General features: G+C 34.8%; 3 protein-coding genes across 4 annotated transcripts; all 3 read left to right on the forward strand.

Annotated features, from left to right (window-relative positions):
• The first annotated feature begins 320 nt into the window (after positions 1 to 320).
• Positions 321 to 2,267, forward strand: SHOT1 (Mitochondrial transcription termination factor family protein). Its single transcript, XM_059605831.2, has one exon. It carries the CDS (start codon positions 369 to 371, stop codon positions 2,052 to 2,054), a length of 1,686 nt encoding a protein of 561 aa, XP_059461814.2. The 5' UTR covers positions 321 to 368; the 3' UTR covers positions 2,055 to 2,267.
• A 5,881-nt stretch (positions 2,268 to 8,148) lies between these two features.
• On the forward strand, positions 8,149 to 10,239 carry LOC132189676 (uncharacterized). 2 transcript variants are annotated; one of them, XM_059604442.2, is made up of 3 exons: positions 8,150 to 9,211; positions 9,339 to 9,410; positions 9,898 to 10,239. In XM_059604442.2, exons 1-3 carry the CDS (start codon positions 8,285 to 8,287, stop codon positions 9,901 to 9,903), a joined length of 1,005 nt encoding a protein of 334 aa, XP_059460425.2. In that variant the 5' UTR covers positions 8,150 to 8,284; the 3' UTR covers positions 9,904 to 10,239. The 2 variants fall into 2 exon arrangements, with proteins under 2 accessions (XP_088369705.1, XP_059460425.2); XM_088513579.1 differs by lacking the exon at positions 9,898 to 10,239 and having other exon boundaries at positions 8,149 to 9,211; positions 9,339 to 9,416.
• An 8,125-nt stretch (positions 10,240 to 18,364) lies between these two features.
• LOC132172425 (UPF0481 protein At3g47200-like) lies at positions 18,365 to 19,741 on the forward strand. Its single transcript, XM_059583926.2, has one exon. It carries the CDS (start codon positions 18,365 to 18,367, stop codon positions 19,739 to 19,741), a length of 1,377 nt encoding a protein of 458 aa, XP_059439909.2.
• The last annotated feature ends 2,181 nt before the right edge of the window (positions 19,742 to 21,922 follow it).

Raw genomic sequence — 21,922 nt, forward strand, 5'->3', positions numbered from 1 at the left:
ACTTGAACTTTCAATTTCAATCAATTTACCCCTCCGTCAGATTTTAAATGTCAAAAGTGATAAAATGACGTTTATACCCCTAAAGGGTAATTTGATATTTTTAGGCATTTTCGTTAGAAGTTAACGGCAAAAACTAACGGAGGAATAAATTGATTGAAATTGAAAGTTCAGAGATATAAATTGAGAATTTTTAAATTTTGGAGAAGCGTTCTTAAAACGCACTGTACTTCGGGGTTTTAAAAATAATATTTTATTTATTTTTTTTTATTTATTTTTGGGTGATAGGGCACGTTCGCAATTCACCAAATCAATCTCACGCACTCTCTGCCTGGAACTCTGACAACTAAACCCTCCCAAGACCATCGAGCATGCCAGTCCCCAAATCCCTCTTCACCATCTTCTCCCACCACTTCTCTACCACCACAAATCTCCCAAAGCTCCCAAGCCTCTCCAAAATCCCCTCCAAGTACAGGCCCCAAGCCATCCAACAAGCCCAGAAGGCCCTCACAGAGTACCTCCACACCACCAGGTCCTTTCCATTCGCCTACGCCGAGCACATTGCCGGGAACTCCCTCTTCTCCGTCTCCAACCTCATTGCCAAACTCGATTTCTCGCCCTCAGATTTCTCAAAGAGCTTCAGCAGGCTCCTCAGGTACCATCCCATCAATGAATTTAAGTTTTTCTTTGAAAGCATTGGCATTAGTTATAGTGAGGTTAATGGGCTTTTGCCTGCGAACAAGTTCTTTTTCTCGGAAGACGGGACTGTTTTGAGCGCGGCTTGTGCGCTTTCGGAATTTGGGTTTCCGTGGAATAGGTTGGGGAAGTTGTATAAGGAGGAAGTTTCGATATTTAGTAAGAGTTCTGGGGAGTTGACGGCTAGGCTTTGCAGGTTTAAGGAATATGGTTTGAATAATGTTTCAGTGATCGGCATTTGTCTAGCTTTTCCGCATGTGTTGAGTGGGGATGGTGAATTGGGTGGTGAAATTGACGCCTTGTTTGATGATTTGAAAAGGGTTTTTGTAGATTTTGATTTGGCAAGTTGTGTTGAGGGAAATGTGGATGCTTGGTACGAGGTTTGTAGGAAAATTCGATTCTTTTACGATTTGGGTTGTGAGAAGGGTACGGCAGGGGGTCTGATGGGTAGGAGCAAATATGTTTTCCTTGAATACCCAGAAGAGGTTTTGGTCCAAAAAGTGGAATACTTTTGTAGATTTGGTGCAAGGAATGAGGATATTGGTCTGTTGCTTCTACGGAACCCTGAAATTTTGAATCTTGATATTGAAACACCAGTGATTTCAGTTATGGGATTCTTGAAACATTTTGGATTGAGCACAGAAGAGCTAATGTCCATTAGACAAAAGTATCCTCATGTGTTGGGAAGAAATAAAATGGCTAATTTGCCTCATGTGATGAAGGCTTTGAATCTACATGAATGGTTCTTCCATAAGATGAAGAGTGGAAATCATCAATTGTTAGCTAATTATGTACTAAGTGATCCTGATGAAGACTTGGATACAGAATTTAGAGATGGCTTGGAGAAGATCCAATCTTCAAGATGCCCTGTTCATACCATGAAAAAGTTGGATTTCTTGCATGGAATTGGGTATGGGGAAAATGCCTTGACCATAAAGGTCCTTGATCACTTGCATGGCACTAGTATTAAGTTGCAGGAGCGATTTGATTGCCTCCTCCATCTAGGGATTGAGTTCTCGAACCTCTGTATGATGATTAGGGTAACACCAAAGGTCATAAACCAAAAACCTGAAACTATTGAGCAGAAAGTGAATTTTCTCTGCCAGGAAATGGGAATCTCTCTACAGTATCTAGATGTTTTTCCTGCATTTTTGTGTTTTGACTTAGAGAACCGGATCAAACCTAGGTACAGATTCCACGTATGGCTTGCAGAAAAGGGTTTGTGCACAAGAAGCTACTCCATTGCAAGCATTATAGCAACCAGTGAAAAGCAATATGTAGCTCGCCTCTCTGGAATTCACCCAGACGCTCCAAAAAAGTGGTCTGAGCATTTCTCACCCAAAAAACCATTGGGGTCATAATTGAGTTTATACTGCATCTTAGCAGGCTTCCTTCTTCTCCTATGGTCTAGGAATTTTGAACAAGATTTTAGAAAATTAGTGGAGTCTTGTGACAAAGTAAACATTCTTGGATTGATCCATGAGGAAGGATTTGTAAATTAATATCTAATCCCCAGGTAACAAACATTACTAATTTTCTTTGGTTGCAGTGCTCAACTAATTTGCTGGTATTGATTATTAGTGTCATCTTAATGATTGCCATAAGAGCAGCCCCTGAATAGGCCAAATATCTCATATTTGTAAATTTTTTTTTGTATGCTTTGCATCTCTGTATGTTTATCGTGAGAAAATTGGAAAGAGATATAGTGCCATCACGGAAAGATGAACTAGTTTAAGTTGTCATTTTAGTATTACACTATTATTATCTTGAGTATTTTTACTTTTGCTGATCAAGTGGGTGAAGATTTATGTCCATTTGTCTCTTCAGTGGCAATTTGATCTGCATATCTGAATTAAAACTGCAAACCGTCTATATGAGATGAGAAAAAACTCGTTTTACATCATTATGGAAAGAAAGAAAAAAAAACTTCTCATTTTGAATCATGTAATAATATTATCCGATCAGGAAAAAAAATTCTGCTTAAATTTTGTATATACGATTATCATGGCTCACATTTTGTGAAGATAAATACAATTTTGTATTCCCTCCTCCTTCCTTTTTGAAAATCAGTCATTGGATACGTTGGGTTCACATCCAACTCTATAGATCCAACGGCCGATTTTCAAAAAGAGAGAATGAGAGAATACTAAATAGCAAGTCTTGAGAGTGGATCATCTTCAAGCTAGTTGTAAAATCTTCTCCCATATTAGTAGGTGAAGTGTAGGCCAAGTAATTAAAGTAGCATTTATTTATTTTTGGATGAAAAAGATTACAACACTGTAGCATTTAAGCTAGATCACCAGCAAAACAACAATACAACCAATCAACAACAATAGAATCAAAACCTATCAAACAACCCCAAACCACATCTTACAGCATTTTATCAGCTGCTCTAGGACTTTTACCATGTCTTATAACATTCCTCTGCCACCATGAATGATAAACTGCAACAACATAATTTGCAAATATTAGCCACAAAGTTCATGTTTCTCCATTCCCTTGTACCAAGAGTCCCGATTTCTGACCACACAACAGGGGTGGCAAAAACCAAGTTTTTCTTCATAAGAATAACTTAAAAGTTATTGATAAATGCTTGTTTATTGATAGCTTTATCTACATCTGCGTTAAGATTTATGAAGAAGAAAGAACGATGTTCAAAATTTTGCAGTGAATGAAAATAAATAATCCATAATAAACATTCTTTTGACGTTCTAAAATATATAAAACATTAGAGTCTTCTCTGCCGGTATAAAATAAGATCGATAAGCATTTTAAGAAACAAGTTATAACATGGTTTCCTTCTTTGCATCTAGGCAAATTAATTTGATGACCAACAAATAGAGAGAGAGAATAGTTGATAAATCTTACCAGATCTTATACAAGGGATTCTTTGTATAGACGACATCTCAGTGCTTCTTGGGTGGATTTTTAATGCATTCTAAGTAGCAGGATATAAATTTGCTCGTTTCAGACGGACTGCAATGTACATAGCATCGACGACATTCCATAAGCATGTTGAAACTTAGTTCAGTACGAGCAGGTATTGTGACATGTTGATACTGACATCTCTCAAAACCTAAATCAAGACAAAATTTAAATGAAGATCTTTGTTCTAATTTTGGATATTTTTTTGCACAATATCTAATTTCTTTTGCAAAGCATGTATGTATTGTTCTTTGAAATTTATCAAGTTCAAAGGAGTGAGGATACATGATGCGTAGTTGAGACAGAGAAATAGAGGGAGGAGCAAGATTATTTGTTTGAACTTTATTAAGTTCTGAGAAATGAGGAAGCTGGATGGGAGATGAAGAGGGAGTGAAAGACATATGAGCATGGTTGTTAGCTTGCGCTTTTAGGAGAATGAGGATAAGCAACTCCATTATCATTACCATAAGCTTTCTAATATATTTGCAAGCCATAAATTTTTTTCTGCTTTATAAACTTTTTTATTTTTATATACAACTAAAACGGTCATTAAGGCTTAACCCTTATATACTCTATGGAATTTATTTATTATTAAAGTAATTTGATTGAAATAATATTGATTAGTAGTTGCGACTTTTGGAATTATGGTTAGTTTTTTTTTTTTAAAAAAAAAATTTTAAAATTTTTTTTAAGTTAAGTGACTTTTTGGGTTAAGTAATAGCTTTGTGCTAGGATTGAAAGGTTTTGAAATAATTTTTAAGTTAACCTATGGTTTTTGGCAAAACTTGTGTGCAAGTAAGAACATAGTTTTTTTTTTATTTTTTTATTTTTTCTAATTGGTAAGAACGTAGTTACTTTCAAATGGACAAGTGAAGATCACCTCATGATATATTACATTAAGCACCCAGACAAAAGGTTAAAAGAAATTGACTTGAAAAACATAATAAATATGCATTTTAAAATATTGAATTCAATCATTGTACTATTCATTTATGAATATGAGATGCTAAATGACATTCCGATGTTCTCATTGTGTCCTCACAAAATTGATGTGACTTTTAAAATTATCATTAAATTTGTTATAAATTACCATTAAATTTTTGATCCAATGCTAATTTTAAAAGCCACTTCAATTTTGAGAAGACTCTCTCACTCTCTGCGCGCGTGCACACACACACATATATATGGGGAAAATGCACTTTAGCCCTCAAAAGTTTCATCTTATTTGCAATTTTGACTCAAATGTTTAAAAATTAGCAATGTATTATTACAATTATTGGTGTAAACGAGCCGAGCCTGAACGAACTTCTCTTGTTCGGGCTTGACCTGTTTAAATTTTACTCGTGCTCGAGCTCAAGGACGAGCCAAAAAATCGAGCTCATAATAAGCCAAGCCAACTCGCAAGCTGGCTCTTATATTTATTTATTTATTTTATATATAAATTTAAACTTCAAGTATTCTTAAACGGCCCAAGAAGCCAATTTGCATATGGACATTTGTTTAGCCTGTATGGAGTTTGAGTCAATATAGCAAGACACTTGGTTTCGAAAAGAGAGGATACGCATCATTTTATAGATAAGCAAACTTAGGGATTGGTGTTTTCTTAGTAATGTGTGACAAGTTAACATATTGTATTCAGACTGTAGTAGGACAACGCCCCCTACAAATTTTTTTTTTCAACGTCTCTCTCTCAATCTCCCTCACCTGTCACTGCCCATCTTCCACCCCAACTCTCATTTCCCACTCTCACTCTCGCTCACCAGACAGGTAGTGATCCAAAGTATTTGGATTTGTTTGATTCTTCAATAGTTTCTGTTTGATTATTATTCTTTTTGTTTGAGTCTGCTCTAATTGAATCTGGGTCTTTTTAATTATTGCTCTCTCTGTGTGATCACGACTAAGTGGAGAAAGCTTGTTTTTGTTTGGGTGAAGAAGACGAGCAACAAAGAATCAGAGATAGAAAGACAGGGAGAGAGAAAATAATGTTAAAAAAATTTATATACATTTGTTATATATATTAATTAAAATAAGTTATATAGTATATTTGTTATTATTGAGTAATATTAACTATATATTGCTAGTTACTTAATAAAAAAATATACAAGTCGAGCCTAATAAGCGAGTCGAGCCCTATACAAGCGCGCTCACAAGCCTAACCGAGTCGAGCTGAACTTGCTTCATTTAATAATCGAGTCAAGCACGTGCGAGTCGAACTTATATGAGCTAATAACAAGTTTGCTCGCGAACACCCCTAATAACAAAGTATAAAAAATTTGCAATGTAACCTATACTTACCCATTCTGTTTAATTTGACTGAAAATTTTGCACGTTCATTTTTTTGTCTATACTTTCTAAAATTGCCCCATATTTTTGGACGGAATTTCAAAAATACACCTATATATATACATATTGGCCATTTGGGGTGGCCCAAACCACCCCCAAGCCCATTAAGGGTGGTTTGGCTACTCCCAAATGGCCACCACCACCGCCACCTTCAAATAGCCAAAGGAGGTGGCTAAGCCACCCATAAATGGCTGAATTGAGGGTTGCGAGCCAACCCCACGGTCCATGGGGTGGTTCGGCCACCTCCTAGGGCTCAAATGGGGGTGGTCGAAACCACCCCCAAACCCTTTGCCACCCTTAATGGGGGTGGCCGAAGGGGGTGGTTTCGGCTACCCCCATTTGGCTCCTTGGGCTAGTTTATGAAGAACATATTAGGGAAGTGTTACAAGGAGTATATGTTCCCTTTGATATCCAGGCATGGGCTAGTTTATGAAGAACAATGTCCAGACATGGTTGGAGGGACATGGTTGGAGAAGTCCGAACATGAGCTATACTGGAGATCACATGTTTCCAAATACATTCGGACATGCTTTTTACATATGTAGACGTGCCATGTAGAATAGACACAATTTCTTCTTTAAAAGATAACTTCCATTCATTCTTTTATATATTTCTAAATCATAAATTTGGGAGCATCCAAGAGGAGTTCATAGACATCTATGGGTACCATGGGTGGCCTACTCTTGCATTTCAACAAGTTCATAAGGGCAAATGGTTTTGGTGCAAGCCAGAACAAGATTGATCTCCATCAGTTACAGCTGGGAAATACCCACAATTTCTTTCAGCAAAATTTTGTTTTACACAACCTTATGAGCATGGAGTCAGCTTAATTCAATGGAAATTGAAGCAATGGTGGGTATGTAATCCTTATGGGTAGGGTTATTGGTAATGATCATGGTAACCAACATCAAGGAAATATTAATGGTTTTGGGGAAAGTGGTGAGGTGATGAAAATGTGTTTGCCTTAACAAATCCTTATCATGCAACTAATATGACACGAAAAATTCACGAAAGCCTCTTGCACTTTCACGTGTTTTGAAATTACTTTCAGAATTTTAAAAACTTTTAATTGAGGGTATCGAACTTTAAATTTTTTTGCAATGTCATCTATTTGTTAGGATTTTTCATTAAATCTCGTTAAAATTCTCAAAATGTCTCTATTTTTTGCAATATCCTTTTTTTTTTGGGGGGTGGGGGGTGGCGGCCTTTTTTTTTTTTTTATAAGAAAATAGTTTTAGTTCTCTATATTATTTATATATATTTTTTCTATCAATAGTGACACTTGTCATTTTATTGACACTTATGTGGCACCTAAGTCTTAACGGAATTAGTCAAACGTTTTAACATAATTTACTCTAGGGATTAACTTATTTTTTAGATATATCTTGAAGACTTTTAAATTCATTTTGATACGACATAGATCAATTTAAAATTTAAGCCAATTACAAATATCAAATTTTCATTTATCCCCAAAACATAGAAATGCCAAAAGGAGTCTTAATAGTGTTACTATTCAAATCAAACCCTATTTCTTGATGAAAAAAATAAAAATACTTGTAAGGGTAGAATATCTCAATGAACAAACAATTATGAGCGAGAATTTAAAAACAACCACACGAGACTAATTTTTCATAGATAATGATGGAGATATTATATTTTTTTATTATTTTTCTTTTGTTGGTGGTGTGGTAAGTGCCACGAGCCTACGTGGACTCACAAATCAATTTATATGATTTTTTTTTTTAAAAAAAACAAATATATATTAATGGATATTTTTTTTAATTGCTTCTTACTTTTTTGGGTTGAAAAAGAGAGAAATGCTATGCTTGCAAACAAATTTTACAGAAAAACTTTTACAAATAAATATGATATAACATGATTTGATATAAAATAAGTTTAAATTTTGAAAAACCTAATCACGTTGTTGCACATCAGTTTATAAAAATTTTTTTGAAAAAGAAGAGAAATGTTAGACTTATAAATAAATTTTACAGAAAAATTTTTACAAACAGATATGGGAAAACAAAATTTGATATAAGATAAGTTCAAATTTTAAAAAATCTAATCACGTTGGTATACGTCACTTTATAAAATTTTTTTTGTAAAATTTATTTGTAAACTTAGTAATTTTAGAAAAAGAAAGAGATATATGACAAATAGAAAAGCTGAAAAGGGCATTATAGGTAAAAAGAGAAAAGAAGAACAATCCACTGTTTCTCTAAATTCATTCCATAATCAAAACTTTTCTTTGGTTGATGATTCCTTGAGCTTTTCTTGGTTTTCAATAGTCTCTCATTGTGCTTACGCAGACGGAAACCGAAACATGGTGTTTCACGCAGTATCCGAAACAACCGAGACGCCACCGGCGCCGGCGCAACCGCCGGCCATGGCCTCCTCCGCCTTCGCTCCGAAGCCCCAGAATCTCCATGGCTTTGCTTTCTCCGACTTCAAGTGGCCAGTCAACCACTCTACCACCAAGCAACACCACCACCGGTTCCGAAACAGGCTCGCCCACTCGGAGCCCCGACCGAATTGTTCTCCCGTGGTCAATGAAGATGATCGTCATCATCGCCGGGTGGGCCGGAAACTCGCCAAGTCGGCTCGGTCTGCTGACTATGAGCCTCGGCTCGGTTCTCCGCTGAAGAACGATTACCACCAGGTCGGTAAGCTCGGCGGTTCGACTCGGAAGGATTTTGGGTCGGAGAATCGGAATGATCCTTTGTGTGACGGTTTTAAGAAACCGGGTTTTCCTGAGCCTCCGAAGGAAAACTCGGAGAAGAAGTCAACGAACCCTGGCCGTGAGATCGAGAAATCGACGGCATCGGATGTGAAATCGAAGATATTCATTCGTATCCGAACCAAAAGCAAGTCCGAAGCTGATGCTGGCGACGATGGAGCCGCAGAAGCACCGGATCAAACCTCAGCTGCGGCCGTGCCGGAATCCGATGAACCGGCGCCAAAGAAGTGGAATCTCCGGCCAAGAAAACCGGCGCCGAAGCGTCCCAACGCAGACGGAGGAGCACCGGAAGCTGCTGGAGCGCCGGCGCAGGATACCAAAACCCAGCCTCTGTGTCACGCCGAATCGTCTCGGGCCCGAAACGGAACGGACGCGAAAGTTTCGGAGAAGAGACCGAAACTTTCGATTTCGCTTTCGAAGGAAGAGATCGAAGAGGATATCTTCGTGCTCACGGGCTCCAAGCCCACCAGAAGGCCCAAGAAGCGAGCTAGGAACGTTCAGAACCAGCTCGATGTAATAAATTTACAAGCCCAAGATTTTGGTTTTTATTTTTTTATAATTAATATTTTTTGTTTTTTCTATTCATAATTATTTTGTAATTCTAATAATTGATTTTTTTTTTTTTGGTTTGGTTTTGCAGAATGTTTTTCCGGGATTGTGGTTGGGTTCTATTACGGTGGAGACATACAAGGTCACTGATGCTCCTCGGCAGGTTTAAACCGTTGACTCCCTCTTTCTTTCTGTTTTGACCTTTTCTATTCGTTTTCTCATTGAAACAAAATGTGAATTAGTTTAATGTAAAACGGTCAAATTATATTTCTTTGGTTACAAGCAATGGAATAGAAAAATGGGAATTTCTTAAATTTTATTACTGATTTTTTTTTTTTTTTCCTTTCTCTAAGTGACAAAACTGCGTGCTTTTGGATTCTGTTTGTTTGTGACATGAATTAGTTTAATGTTTGATAAAAGTGTTGAAAGCAATAGAATAGAAAAAAGAGTAATGCTAGTGAAAATTACCATAGGTATTAAAAACAGCAACGGTGATTTTCGCTGCCACATGTAGAAAGTAGGCACTTGAAAGTACATCTTACGAAAAAAGAAGGAATTTTGTTAGATTTTATGAGTGAATTTCTTCGTCTTAGAAGCCAAACCGACCGCGTGTTTCTTAATTCTATTTGTTTTGTTTTTGGTGTTTGCAGGGTTAAATAAGACTGGTGCTAATTTATGGTTCTTTGACTGTTTGTTGGAACGTTGAAAGCTTTGTGACTGCGACTGAGGACCCCTTTTGACATCAATGGAAGGTATAACAAACCATACACACCCACAAACCGTAAAACTTTGAAGATGAATGGATGAGATTGTGTCTTGTTTTAAGTCTCTTGCAAGGAGCTCAAGTGTTGGAAAGAGTAGCCACAGATGTACATATGGGTTAAAATGATCTAGCTTTGAATAAATTTAATGTTTATATTGTCTATTGCTTGGAATGAGGATGATTTTATAGTGCTTCTTTAAATAATAGTTTACAAGAGCTTCTTGTTTAACCTTTTTATTTCTTTATTTATTTTTTCTTTTCTTTTCTTTTTGTATTTGCATTTATTTGAGCAGGGCAGATTTGTTTGGTGGCTATTAATCAATTTGATGGAATTTTCATGCTTTCATGAATTAAGTTCAATGAATTAGGCAGTTTTGTTGTGCTTTTCTTTCCTTTTATAAGAATTTATGGACGAATTAGATTGGAGAGAGACATCCAAAGTTGACCCGAAACAAGTTGTTGTTAGGAGAGAGATAGAATTAAATTATTGTAGAGGGGCAGTTTCAATTGGTTGTCTTCATATTTTTAAATAAGGGAGTTGATAAGGCTGGGTATTGGAGAACTGTTTTGGTTTGTCGTTATAATAGACGTGTGGGAGAGTGGCGGAAAATGATTTACGTAGATGAGAAGTGAAAATCTTTTTTGTCTCGTGAAGGTTATATTTTTTGGTAAACAGTAAACATTTTCAGATTGACTAATATTTTCAAGGTGAACTTCTCGCCTATAACGTCTAACAACGCTACTCATGACTGAGCCCGTTGGGCTCTGAATGAATCTGTTCTTGGTGTCGACCTCAGTGGATGCAGTTGTTGTAGCATAAGCTTCAAGCTTGTTTATAGCTGGTTGTTTTTTCTATTCCTTTGTTCTTGCTTTATTTTCTTTGTTGTTGGTGAATCTTTTTGCAAAAAGAGTTGTCTGAAATCTAGTGAAATTTCTTTGAAAAAGGATAGTACTTTGCTCTTTTATAATGCATACATATTGTTTTAGCTTTAGATTAGAATTTGGGTTCTCATATTATTCTTGATTATCTGCTTTTGCTACAACAAGATTTCAAGATTTGAGATTTGTGTTATAGTATTGATTAAATGATTAAGTTTATTCTTTTTTATTAGCTTAAGTTTTTGGGATAAGTGATAATTTAACTTGGTATTAGAGTTAAAAATCCTGATTTTGAACCCTAATTCGATAGTATATATCCAATTTCAATTAAATATTTGACAATTTTATTTACAATTGAAGTTTCAGCTGGAATCTACGTACCTAGCTATGAGGAAGCAATTTGACACAATGATCAAGATTAATTTTCCGGATGTTTGAGGCAAATAATTATCATGTGTTTAATATTCAATTTACACTGCATAGGTTGAAATGCAGCTTTTACTAGAGGAAAATCTGAACTTGATTCTTGATTCACTATACAGAAAAGCAGAGGAGCAGCTGCCACACGAGTGGAGCTATTCTCAGCTCAAATGGTGTTGAGTGGTGATGCTAGTTAATATGAAATGTTGGACATTTTCAACTTATAAGACAGTTGAGAGCTGGTGCAAAATGGTACTTCTCTCTCCACTGGCTGCATTCTGGAAATCAGAAGTAGAAGTGAATGGCAAAAATAGAGTAACGCTAAAAACTACTTTTATCCCACCATTATTTTACTTGGATGACGTGGCAGTGCTAATTAGCTATTTTATATATATACACACGTCATTCCAATTGAACGATAGTCGTATAACAATTTACTAAATAATATTAATATTTGTTTAATAATAATTGATCCAAAGACTGCTGAGCATCGTCACACTAACCCACTAGAATAGAGGTGTAGCATTTCTTACTCTACTAATAATGAATTGCTGCTTGACATAAGGGTTGACAAGAAACTTAAAAGTGAAGGTAATTACTAAAATGTGCCTTTTTTTTTTTTTTTTATTGCACTTGGTTAGATATGTTTGGTACCTATACTCTCGGGATTTGGATCCTCTCATATTTTTTAAAATATGAGATTCTCATATTCTAAAATCTTAGCCATTCATTTCATCTAACGGTTTAAATTAATGTAGAAGTTTGTGTTACTAAGACAAGTGGATTTTACATATTAAAAAATAAAATTAATTATCTCGGTGAAATACAAACTTTTGCATTTATTTAGACTGTGAGATAAAATGGATGACTCAAATATTAGAATATGAGAATCTCAAATTTTTAAAAATATGAGGGGATCTCAATCCCTAATTCCTAGTTGCAATTTTATGGATATAGCCAATAGGAAACTCATCCATAAAGATAAAAGATATTTCTATTTATTATAGATATTATTTAGCAACTGTTTATCTCGTCAGAAATTCTCATTGTTATATTCTTGGTGAAAACATAATAGTTTTCTCCTTTGTTGGTAATACATAATCTAGCAAGATTTGAATTAAACAAATGGTAGTAAAATGGAATACTAGGCCATTTATGATTTTTGTTGGACTAATGCCCAAAGAGGAAACGCATGCACCAGAAGTTTACACCACGCTAAATTCAAATTTCCTACTCTAATTCATAATAAAACTTTTTATTGGGTTTTGGGTTTAAAATATTTTAAATTTATTTCTTTCTATCCTGTTCAACTTTCATTTATACAGATTGTGTTCTTTCTCCTAATTTGCCTAGAAAAAAAAAAAAAAAAAAGGAAAAAGAAAAGGCCACTAAAGCCAGCCTAGGCCCAGTTTAGTGAAACGATCCAATACGGATGCGTTTTAACTTTTAAGGTATTTATAAGCCAAGGATCTCCCATTCTTTCTTCCATTCAGGTAAAGAGTGGGAATGATCCTTCCTTGTAGTCTTTTCCCGCATTTGATTAAAAAAAAAAAGGGTATCTATAAGCCCAATTGTAAAAGCATTTTCAAAAGAATAATCAAATTTTCAATAATAGTCAAATTTGATTATTATGGGTACTTTTTATCCTCCAGTAGAATAAGCAACTTAACTTTTTTTCCTCTAATGTGAACAATAAATAGGTTGATTAGTCTATTCGCTATTCACACTATAAACTTTGTTTATTATTTGTACTCTTTTTTTTTTTTTTTTTAATCTCTCTCTCCTCCTCTTTCTTTTACACTCTCTCCCACAAAAAAAATGATATTTAAAGAAAATAAAAAGTAAAATAGAGAATCTTGGTGGATTGTGTATTATGAAAAAATGAGTAGCTAAACTAAAATTTTATACTTTTTCAACAATTATTTTGTGAACTTTTGCTGGAGATGCTCTAATGCAATTGCAACGGTGATCGTTACAGTTGCTCGCACTTCCCATTTTGAGAAGCTCGTTGTTCATGGTCACCATTTGATCATTGTTCGGAGAATTGAAGTAGAAAAAAATGAACAGTTGTGATGTTTTCATTGAGGAGAACTCTCCATAAATCAATGGTTGCCGATGGTCAGGGGCGGAACCATGGCTGCTACTATGTTTTCTCCAAATCTTTTTAAAAATGTCCTTATAATTTTTTTAAAATTAGAATTTTAACCCCCAATTTTTATTTTTTATTTTTTTTAGTTTTTTCTCCTAAACTCCAAATGCTAGTTCTGCCCTGTCAATGATGTTTAGGTTGAGGATGTGGGGATGAAATCGAGGCTTATCAACGAATCAAGAAGATCTTTGGGTGATATCCGGGAAGAAGCTAGAGAGGTTAACCACGACAATTCTAGGCGGTTATGTGGTTAATTATGATTATCGGTGGTTATGCAATTAGTAGTTAATAACTACCACATTTGTACACCCCAGTTGACAAACTTTTTTGTGCTGATACTATAACTGAAGAACAACTTCGATCAGGAGTTGCTCGATGAGTAATGCTTGAGACTATCACTTTTTCTAGAATTCATTTGGAAAAAGTGAGGTGGAATGGCTAAAAGGTAATTTTGCATTTAACATTTACTCTTTTATATTACCCTTTTGCCATCCGAAAAAAGTAATTTTGAAGTCCCGAAAAAGTGATGGTCTCAACCATTACTACTTGAGTCCTTGTTAAGGTTGCATTGAATCAGATTTTCACAAAGAGGTTGAAATCATTGGGGTTTATGGTGAACCAGTAAAAGTAAGTAAGGATTGAGTACCCTTGGCAGCTTATAAAATGTAAGGAATGTAAGTGGTTTGGTCATGCATCTTATGCACGTACGTACCAGAGTTGAAAAATTAACAAGTTCAGAAGGAGCTTTACAAGAAGGAACCTATAACATTGAAGACGCTAGGTGGGATGAATGAAGCAAAAGATAATAGTGGTGAAGTGCAGAGGCAGTAGACTGAAGTCAGATCTTCAAAGAAAACTCACTCAACAAAAACTGCTCCAACTCTTTTTAGTTGTTGGCTCACTACTAAAAAAAAACCAAGTTTAGTAACGCTTGAAATAGAGCCTTTTAATAAAACGTTTTCATATGGAGACGTTTTACTTTGCGAACAACCCCACTAAAAAGTAGGAACGTTTGTAGAGTAACACGCCCTCTAGCGTTCCTTGCACTAGGGCTGATGGCTGAATGGCTGATGGGAATGATTTTGAAGAGGGTCAGGTTAGAAGGATAGATCAGTAAAATGGGTGAGGAAGAGGAGGTGTTGATGACAGGTTTCTCACCAACTATACACACACATATATATATATATATATATATATATATATATATATATATCAACATATCAACCTCTCATATTCAATGTGAGAGGGTTTAAATAACCCCTATAGCTCTAAACAAAGCGAGGTGAAAAGCATGATAAAAAATAAGGAAGTTTGCTTAGTTTGCTTGATTGAGACTAGGGTGAAGGCAGCAAAGGGGTTATTAATCACATCTGCATATTTTAAAATCGATATCCGCATTTGCAAGTATGAATAACAGTTTTTGCTAGCCTCATCCCCATACGTACATGTGGATAGCGAATACGTGCGGATAACGGATGTGAGCGGTTATTATCTACCTGCATTTTCACCATAATCATCGATGGTTTATATATATATATATATATATATATATATATATATATATGAGATGTTGGTGGTTGCTTTTTGAACCAACAAGCTGCTGCGAAGATTATAATTATAATAGTCTGTGTTCCCCAAGCAAAGATTATTCTGCTCCTATTTGGTAATTAAAGAATAGCGTTATCAAAGCAAAACAAAGCATATTTGCTTTTTTTTTTTTTTTTTCGCAAAAGCACGATGCGATGTGTACTTCGTATTACCTCCAAACGAAGTCATGCATCCTCGATAGAGGAATCAAATCACATTTATCAACAATTGAAACAATTGGAGTGGTTTTCATACATTTTAGCCTAAAATTTCATACATTTTTTTTGTATGTTTTTTCTCCCCTAAGAAACAGAAAGCGATAAAGAGTGAGAAGCATAAGATTATTTGCTTATTTAATATATATACACGTAGTTTTTATAAATCTTTCATAAACTCAGATTTTTGCTGTTGCAAATCAATTGTAGCTTCTACGCAAAAGAAAGGAATATTAATTTCTTGCTTGGAAATGTTTTTGATTTTGTGAGAATGACGATATTGAAAGCATAACGTGTTTTGTACTTGTTATTTTTGAGAGAGAGAGAGCAAATAGTATAACTGTATAAGTAGGTGTGCAAGAAGAGAGGAGATTTGCTATCAGCGTGGCATTTAAGAGGTGCTCCAAGCCTATAAAGCATTCTTTAAAGCAAAATTTGCAGGTTCTTTCCTCCACCGTTTCACTTTATTTTGTTGTTGATCATAAGGTTTGATGAATTATTTTTAGGGAAAAATACAAATATTACCTTTAGATTTGGATGTAGATGTCAATTTAGTTCTACACTTTTAATTTGAACGATTTAGTTGGTCCATACATATTGCATTTATGTATAGAGCTACCAGATCCTCATAGCACTCCTTTGTATCTTCATCAACAATACCAATATTTATGCGATCGTAGAGTTAACCACAGTCGCACAACATAGTGGATTAATGAGTTTATGGTTTCACTATATATAGAAATTATTGACTTTTTGCAATAAGCCAACTTCTCACTCCTATGTAAGTTTACAGTAACAACTACCTTAACTTAGGATTTCATTTCTTTTATAACATTTAATTCGTAGCTGATGTAGTACACACCCTAGTTGTGAAAATTCTTTGGAAACATATTGATTAGTTGTGAATGTAGATGTATGCTCTGATCTCCCACTCGGAATCATACACATACAAACCCATCTAAGTCATACGTATTGTATATATTATAGAACTTAGTTATACTTATAGGCATCAGGCATGCATTCACTATTTTGGGTGAAACTAGCTTACAGGCATATCTAAGTAGTAAAACACAACTTACCAAAAAAGAAAGCAGTAAAACATGTTCTGCAAGTCATCATGTGCAATCTAGCTGTAATGATATATGTATGTTCTGTTTCACTCAGTCACATACATTTAGCATGAAATCCCACACAAATCATGTCATAAATAATCATAAAACTCAATACCATGCATGCTTTTGTTACAACATCTTCATATATTATACATCATTATCATCATTGTTATACGCCATCATATCGTTTACGTTTTGCATTTTCATGAGGGACCTGTTTTGCAGTAGTGAGACACTACACACCTCCACTATTGGGGAACTGCCAATCGTGCTATGACATCATAAGTTTTCATTTCATTTTATTTCATTGTTTATATCATGCTTATGCTTATGCTATACCATTTGTAGTACATATCATAAATCCATGTAAACATGGAATAAATTCATGCAAACCATCAAAGTATTCGTATTCAACTTATAACATCATAATATATCTCAAATTTAGTATATCTCACTGAAAACAGTCATAAACATTCATCAAAATGTACTTCATAAACATTTTTCAAATCATCAAAGTATCAAAAATCATGTATATATTAACATAACATCGCTCAAAGTCAAATATCCATATCATGCTTTTGAAAAAGTTTTGAAAACTATTTTTTTCTTAGTAAGTAAAATAATTAGATGATCCACTTGAATGCAATTGAGTAGGATTTTCAACTCAAGCGTTGCAATGCACCTCTGCATTTCACATTGCAATTACATGGTTAGATTCGACTGTTAACTTTACTAATTCTAAACACTTCAAAGATACTTGAACATCACAAGTATCCATCACTAAATTGCAACCCATAGAAATCTAGGGTTCCATTAGACATTCCGTTGACTAATAACACTAATCCATAGGAAAAATCCTAGGGTTAGGCACCAAAACCACGATTTATAAGATTTATAGAAAAACCTAGTTTAACCTCACCTTGATTCTTGGCAAAATCTGAAGTTTCACGTCAAGGAACCTCAACTCGAGGCTTGAATAATGTGGTTTAGTACTCCTCTAAATACAAAATCTCTAAAGAAACTTGAGGAATAAGCCAAAACTCCCAAAATCAACTCAACTTCAAGCAAAAACTAGGATTTATAGATTTACCTCAAATCAATCGGGTCAAAACGATGCCCTAGCACCGAGGATTGCATTTCTGGTGTTAGACTTGGGGAGAAAATGGCTAAAAATTTTATAGTGCTTTGGCACTCATCGTTCAGACGGAGTAATTTCCCGTTCAAACAGCCTCAAAACAATTTGAAAATGAGACATGTGTCTCTCTCATGTTCAGACGAGAATAGGATGAGACATTCTTTATGATGCCTGTTTGGACGGAAATGGGAGGAGAGTACTCTTTGAAACACATTTTTGTGCTCATTTAGAGTCCCTTTCGAATGAGAATCGTCACAGTTTGAATGAAACACTGAAAAATGGATCTTTCTGCAAACTTTTCAAGCAAAACTTCTATGTTATTGATTCCAATTGTTGTTTGATGTTATTTTTCTTACAATAAACCTTATAATTATCTTATTGGGTGTTACAATTAATAGGGATTTATTTATTCATTTATTTTGTGTGTGTAATACAATAGGCAAATAAGTTCTTATTTTGTAATGTAATTAAATTTAGAGGAAATTAAAGAAATAAATGTTGTCACTTTACTATTTATTGATGATGGAGTAAAATGAGTGTGAATATATTCATACATGCATACATTTTTTTTTTTTTCTCAGAACTCAAAATTATTGCAAGAACGTACACTTTTTTCTTTTTTCTTAATATTGATTTATTCATTAATTTCAAGACTATGAATGGAACTGACTTGTAATTTTGTTAGCTACCCTACCTAGAAATGAAATATATCCGAAGTTACATGCATATATTGTGATAATATTAATCTATTTGGGTTGAATTTCAACATCTCCAATTGCATTGCAAAAATGCTCTATTGTCAATTTTGATTTCTATTATATTGCCACTAACTTTTTCTTACTTGTTATTAGGAAAAGATGGCTAGTGCTTCCACTGGAAAAGAAGCTGAATGCAAGGACTATTTCATTGACATTCCCCCCCACCTGCCCCCTGCGGAGTGGCCGGAATGTTGTATCTACAGAGTTCCCAAGAAACTACGCATGGTAAATGAAGAAGCTTATACTCCTAAGCTAGTTTCAATAGGTCCATTTCATCACCACATAAATGGATCGACAGACATGGAAATGCACAAAATGCGATATTTGAAGGATTTCTTTGATCAGACCGAGAGGAGCCAAGAGGGTTTTCTAAAGATCATTAAAGACAACGAAGTAAAAATCCGTCATTGCTATTCGGAGACCATTGAGCACAACAGTAATGATTTTGTGAAAATGATTCTATTGGATGCCATCTTTATAATTGAGCTCTTCTCGAGGAATGATAGGAATGATGGAAGTGATTACATATTGAGTAAACCATGGCTAAGACTTGGTATAACTCATGACTTGATGTTACTTGAGAATCAACTTCCTTTTTTTATTCTTGAGAAATTATATATGCTCGCCTTCGATTTAAATGACTCTTCCAGTTTCAACCATCATGAAGAAGACAAGCAAATTGAGGAACACAAAAAGGATCCTCTTTTTGTCAAGCTTTGTCGCAATTACTTTAAAGACTATGATCATCAGCCAGACTCCATCATCGGCAAGGAAATAAAACATTTCACAGATTTGGTAAGATTTTTGTTATGTTCAGTACCAAACCTTCACCCTAAAGAACATTTTCATACTCGATATTGCGCCACAAAGCTTGACGATGCAGGTTTGAAGTTCAAAGCAGTTAACAAACGCTTACTTGACATAACATTTGCTGGGAACAAGTGCTTGGGACACTTTCCGTGCTGTAATATGTCATGGCTCTTGGCTTGCTTACCATGCTTGAAAGGGGTTAAGTGCTTGGAGCGTATGCAAAGTATCTTGGAAGTCCCAATCGTTGTGATTGACGACAGTACTGAAGCTGTTTTCCGAAACCTGATTGCTTTGGAGCAATGTCATTATCCATCTGAAACTTACATCTGCAATTATGCTGTGCTATTGGACTATCTAATCGACAATGAAAAAGATGTGGAGTTGCTTGTTGAGAAAAATGTCATTGTTAACAATATTGGTAGCAATGCTGCGGTGGCGGCTCTGATCAACGGACTTTGCCTTCAGATTGTGGAAGACAACTCATGTTACTCCGATTTGGGTAAACAGATTAATGAGTACAGTGATAACCATTTGAACCGCATCATGGCAACCATGAAAAGCGAGTTTTTCCGTGATTTTTGGAGAGGCACTGCGACAACAGTTGCCTTGGTTGTCTTGCTTTACCAATTCTGGAGTTTCCTTCGGCCATTTGTCTTTAAGAAATGAAGCATCCATATGTGGTTAATTAGCGTCTGCAATGGATTATTGCATCTAAACTTTCTAGTCGTCCTGTTTGGCTTGTGAGTTGTGATATCCTCTGATCACTATCTTCAGAGGTTTTACCAGTTGTTTTCCTTTTTCTTATTATGAGCCGAGAGTATATGTGTGCTTCAATACATAAATTTCTATACACTATTATATGTACCAGGTGGCAATGATCAAGAAAAGGGAACAACTATTTTTTTTGAAACATGATTGGTTTGTAGTATTCTTCATATCAGATGCAATGGCATTGATATCCTCTTCAAGTTCAGTATTAATTTTTTTGTCAATTCTCACATGTCGCTACACAGAAAAGGATTTCCTCCATTCATTACGTACCTAAAAGGTTGGTGTTTGGACTAACCACGCTCTTCATCTCTGTAGTAAGCATGGTTGTAGCCTTCGGTGCAACCTGCTTTTTGGTCTGTCAAAGAAAAATGGCAATGGTTCCAAAAGTTACAATTGCTTTTGCTTCTGTCCCAATTATCTTTTTTGGTTTGCTTCATTGTAAACTTTTCCTCGATGTAATCCGCTCAACATTCTTGTCTAGATTTATTTTTCGGACATGTAACCGTAGACTTTTCTAGGAAGTGGAAGATTCCAACTCAACGTACACTTGATGAAGACTTTGTATACATATTATATATTGGTTTTAGAGAAAGACTTCTGTTGACCTTTCTTAAAGGAAAAATTGAGGGTTTTTTTTTTTTTTGGTGTGTTTGTGTTTGTTAGTAAAACACCAATAAATACATGGTGTTAAACGCTTATTTAAGATTAATTAATTGTTGGAAAATTCCACCATTACTATCACTTGGAGACGACACTTCACAAAGCGAGGTCACTAGATGGAATCTCCCTCCCCCTTTTTCTCTTCTTATGCCAACATGCGCCTTTAATTAGCCACGCATTTATTGGATCAGACTGAATGGATATATAATCGACTGAAGTAGATTTACAAGTAGGATATTTGCTATTACTTGTCAAGAATTCAGTCTTAAGCAATATTCACAATCATTTTTGATAAACTATTCGATGCATTAATTTGGAAAATAATTTGGTTAATTAGATCATGATCTTTTTAAATGGTTGACTTTGAATTTTGGAAAATATGAACCTTTTCACTTTATGTCTTTCCTTAATATTTGACACAAAGAATCCAACAGATAAAATGTCGTTGAATTAGTATTTTATTTTTTATTTAGAATAGTCCAATTACTGTAAACTACTATTTGGTTTTTAGAGTGCCCAAATACTACTAATAAGAGTGGTTCGACTAATTTAAACTAAGTTATTGGGAGTAGTGGAACCACTCGTGCAAAACTAATAAGACTAGTTCGTACCCCCTTATAACTTAATAAACTTATACAATTTGTTTTTCCTTCTCTCTTACATATTGTCACAATTAATGTAGACCAATTATTTTGAATAAATTGCCCAAATCATAATTACTATGTTTTCAACCCTTTAAAAAGAAAAATCAGTCTCTCACTGAGTTTATTGGAAAATAAACAATTGTAAGTTGTAACTTTATAAAAAATGAACAGATCGATATCATGTTTATTTTATTACGACGATTGACAATGGATGGAATAATCCAAGATATTCCATGATGGTGTACGATTTGCCTACACTGAAGATGGCAACATCTGACAGCTAGCCAACATAAAAACGTACACTAAACAAAAATATGACATTCCAAACACCGACATAAAACGTACAGTCATAAGTAAAATATATATATATATATATATATATATATAGTCATTCTTTTTACTATTATTAATTAATATTGTGTTTCTTTTATTTATTTATGTTTCAATATATAGGCTGGCCATAGTATCACGTCCTCAACATGATTTTGGATCAGGTAAAAATGTTGTACCTTGAAAACCAAAGAGTGCCTCTATAGCCTTTTGGTTCGCTGTTTTATCTTGTAATTGCACCTTCAATATCACTCTCTGTAATAAAACATGACAGTTTTTTTTCTTTTTATTATTTATTTATCATGGAATAACGAAAGTGAAACATTAATTTGTACCTTAGACGTTGGATGCGACATTTCTTGATGGATCGGAGGAGGAGGGGCTTCAGATTTGAATGGTGTTCCTGAACGGTAGGTTTTCGTAACAACCAAATTCCAAAAGT

This window comes from Corylus avellana, chromosome 2 (assembly GCF_965113065.1).
Source record: "Corylus avellana chromosome 2, dhCorAvel1.hap1.2, whole genome shotgun sequence".
Lineage (NCBI taxonomy): Eukaryota > Viridiplantae > Streptophyta > Magnoliopsida > Fagales > Betulaceae > Corylus > Corylus avellana.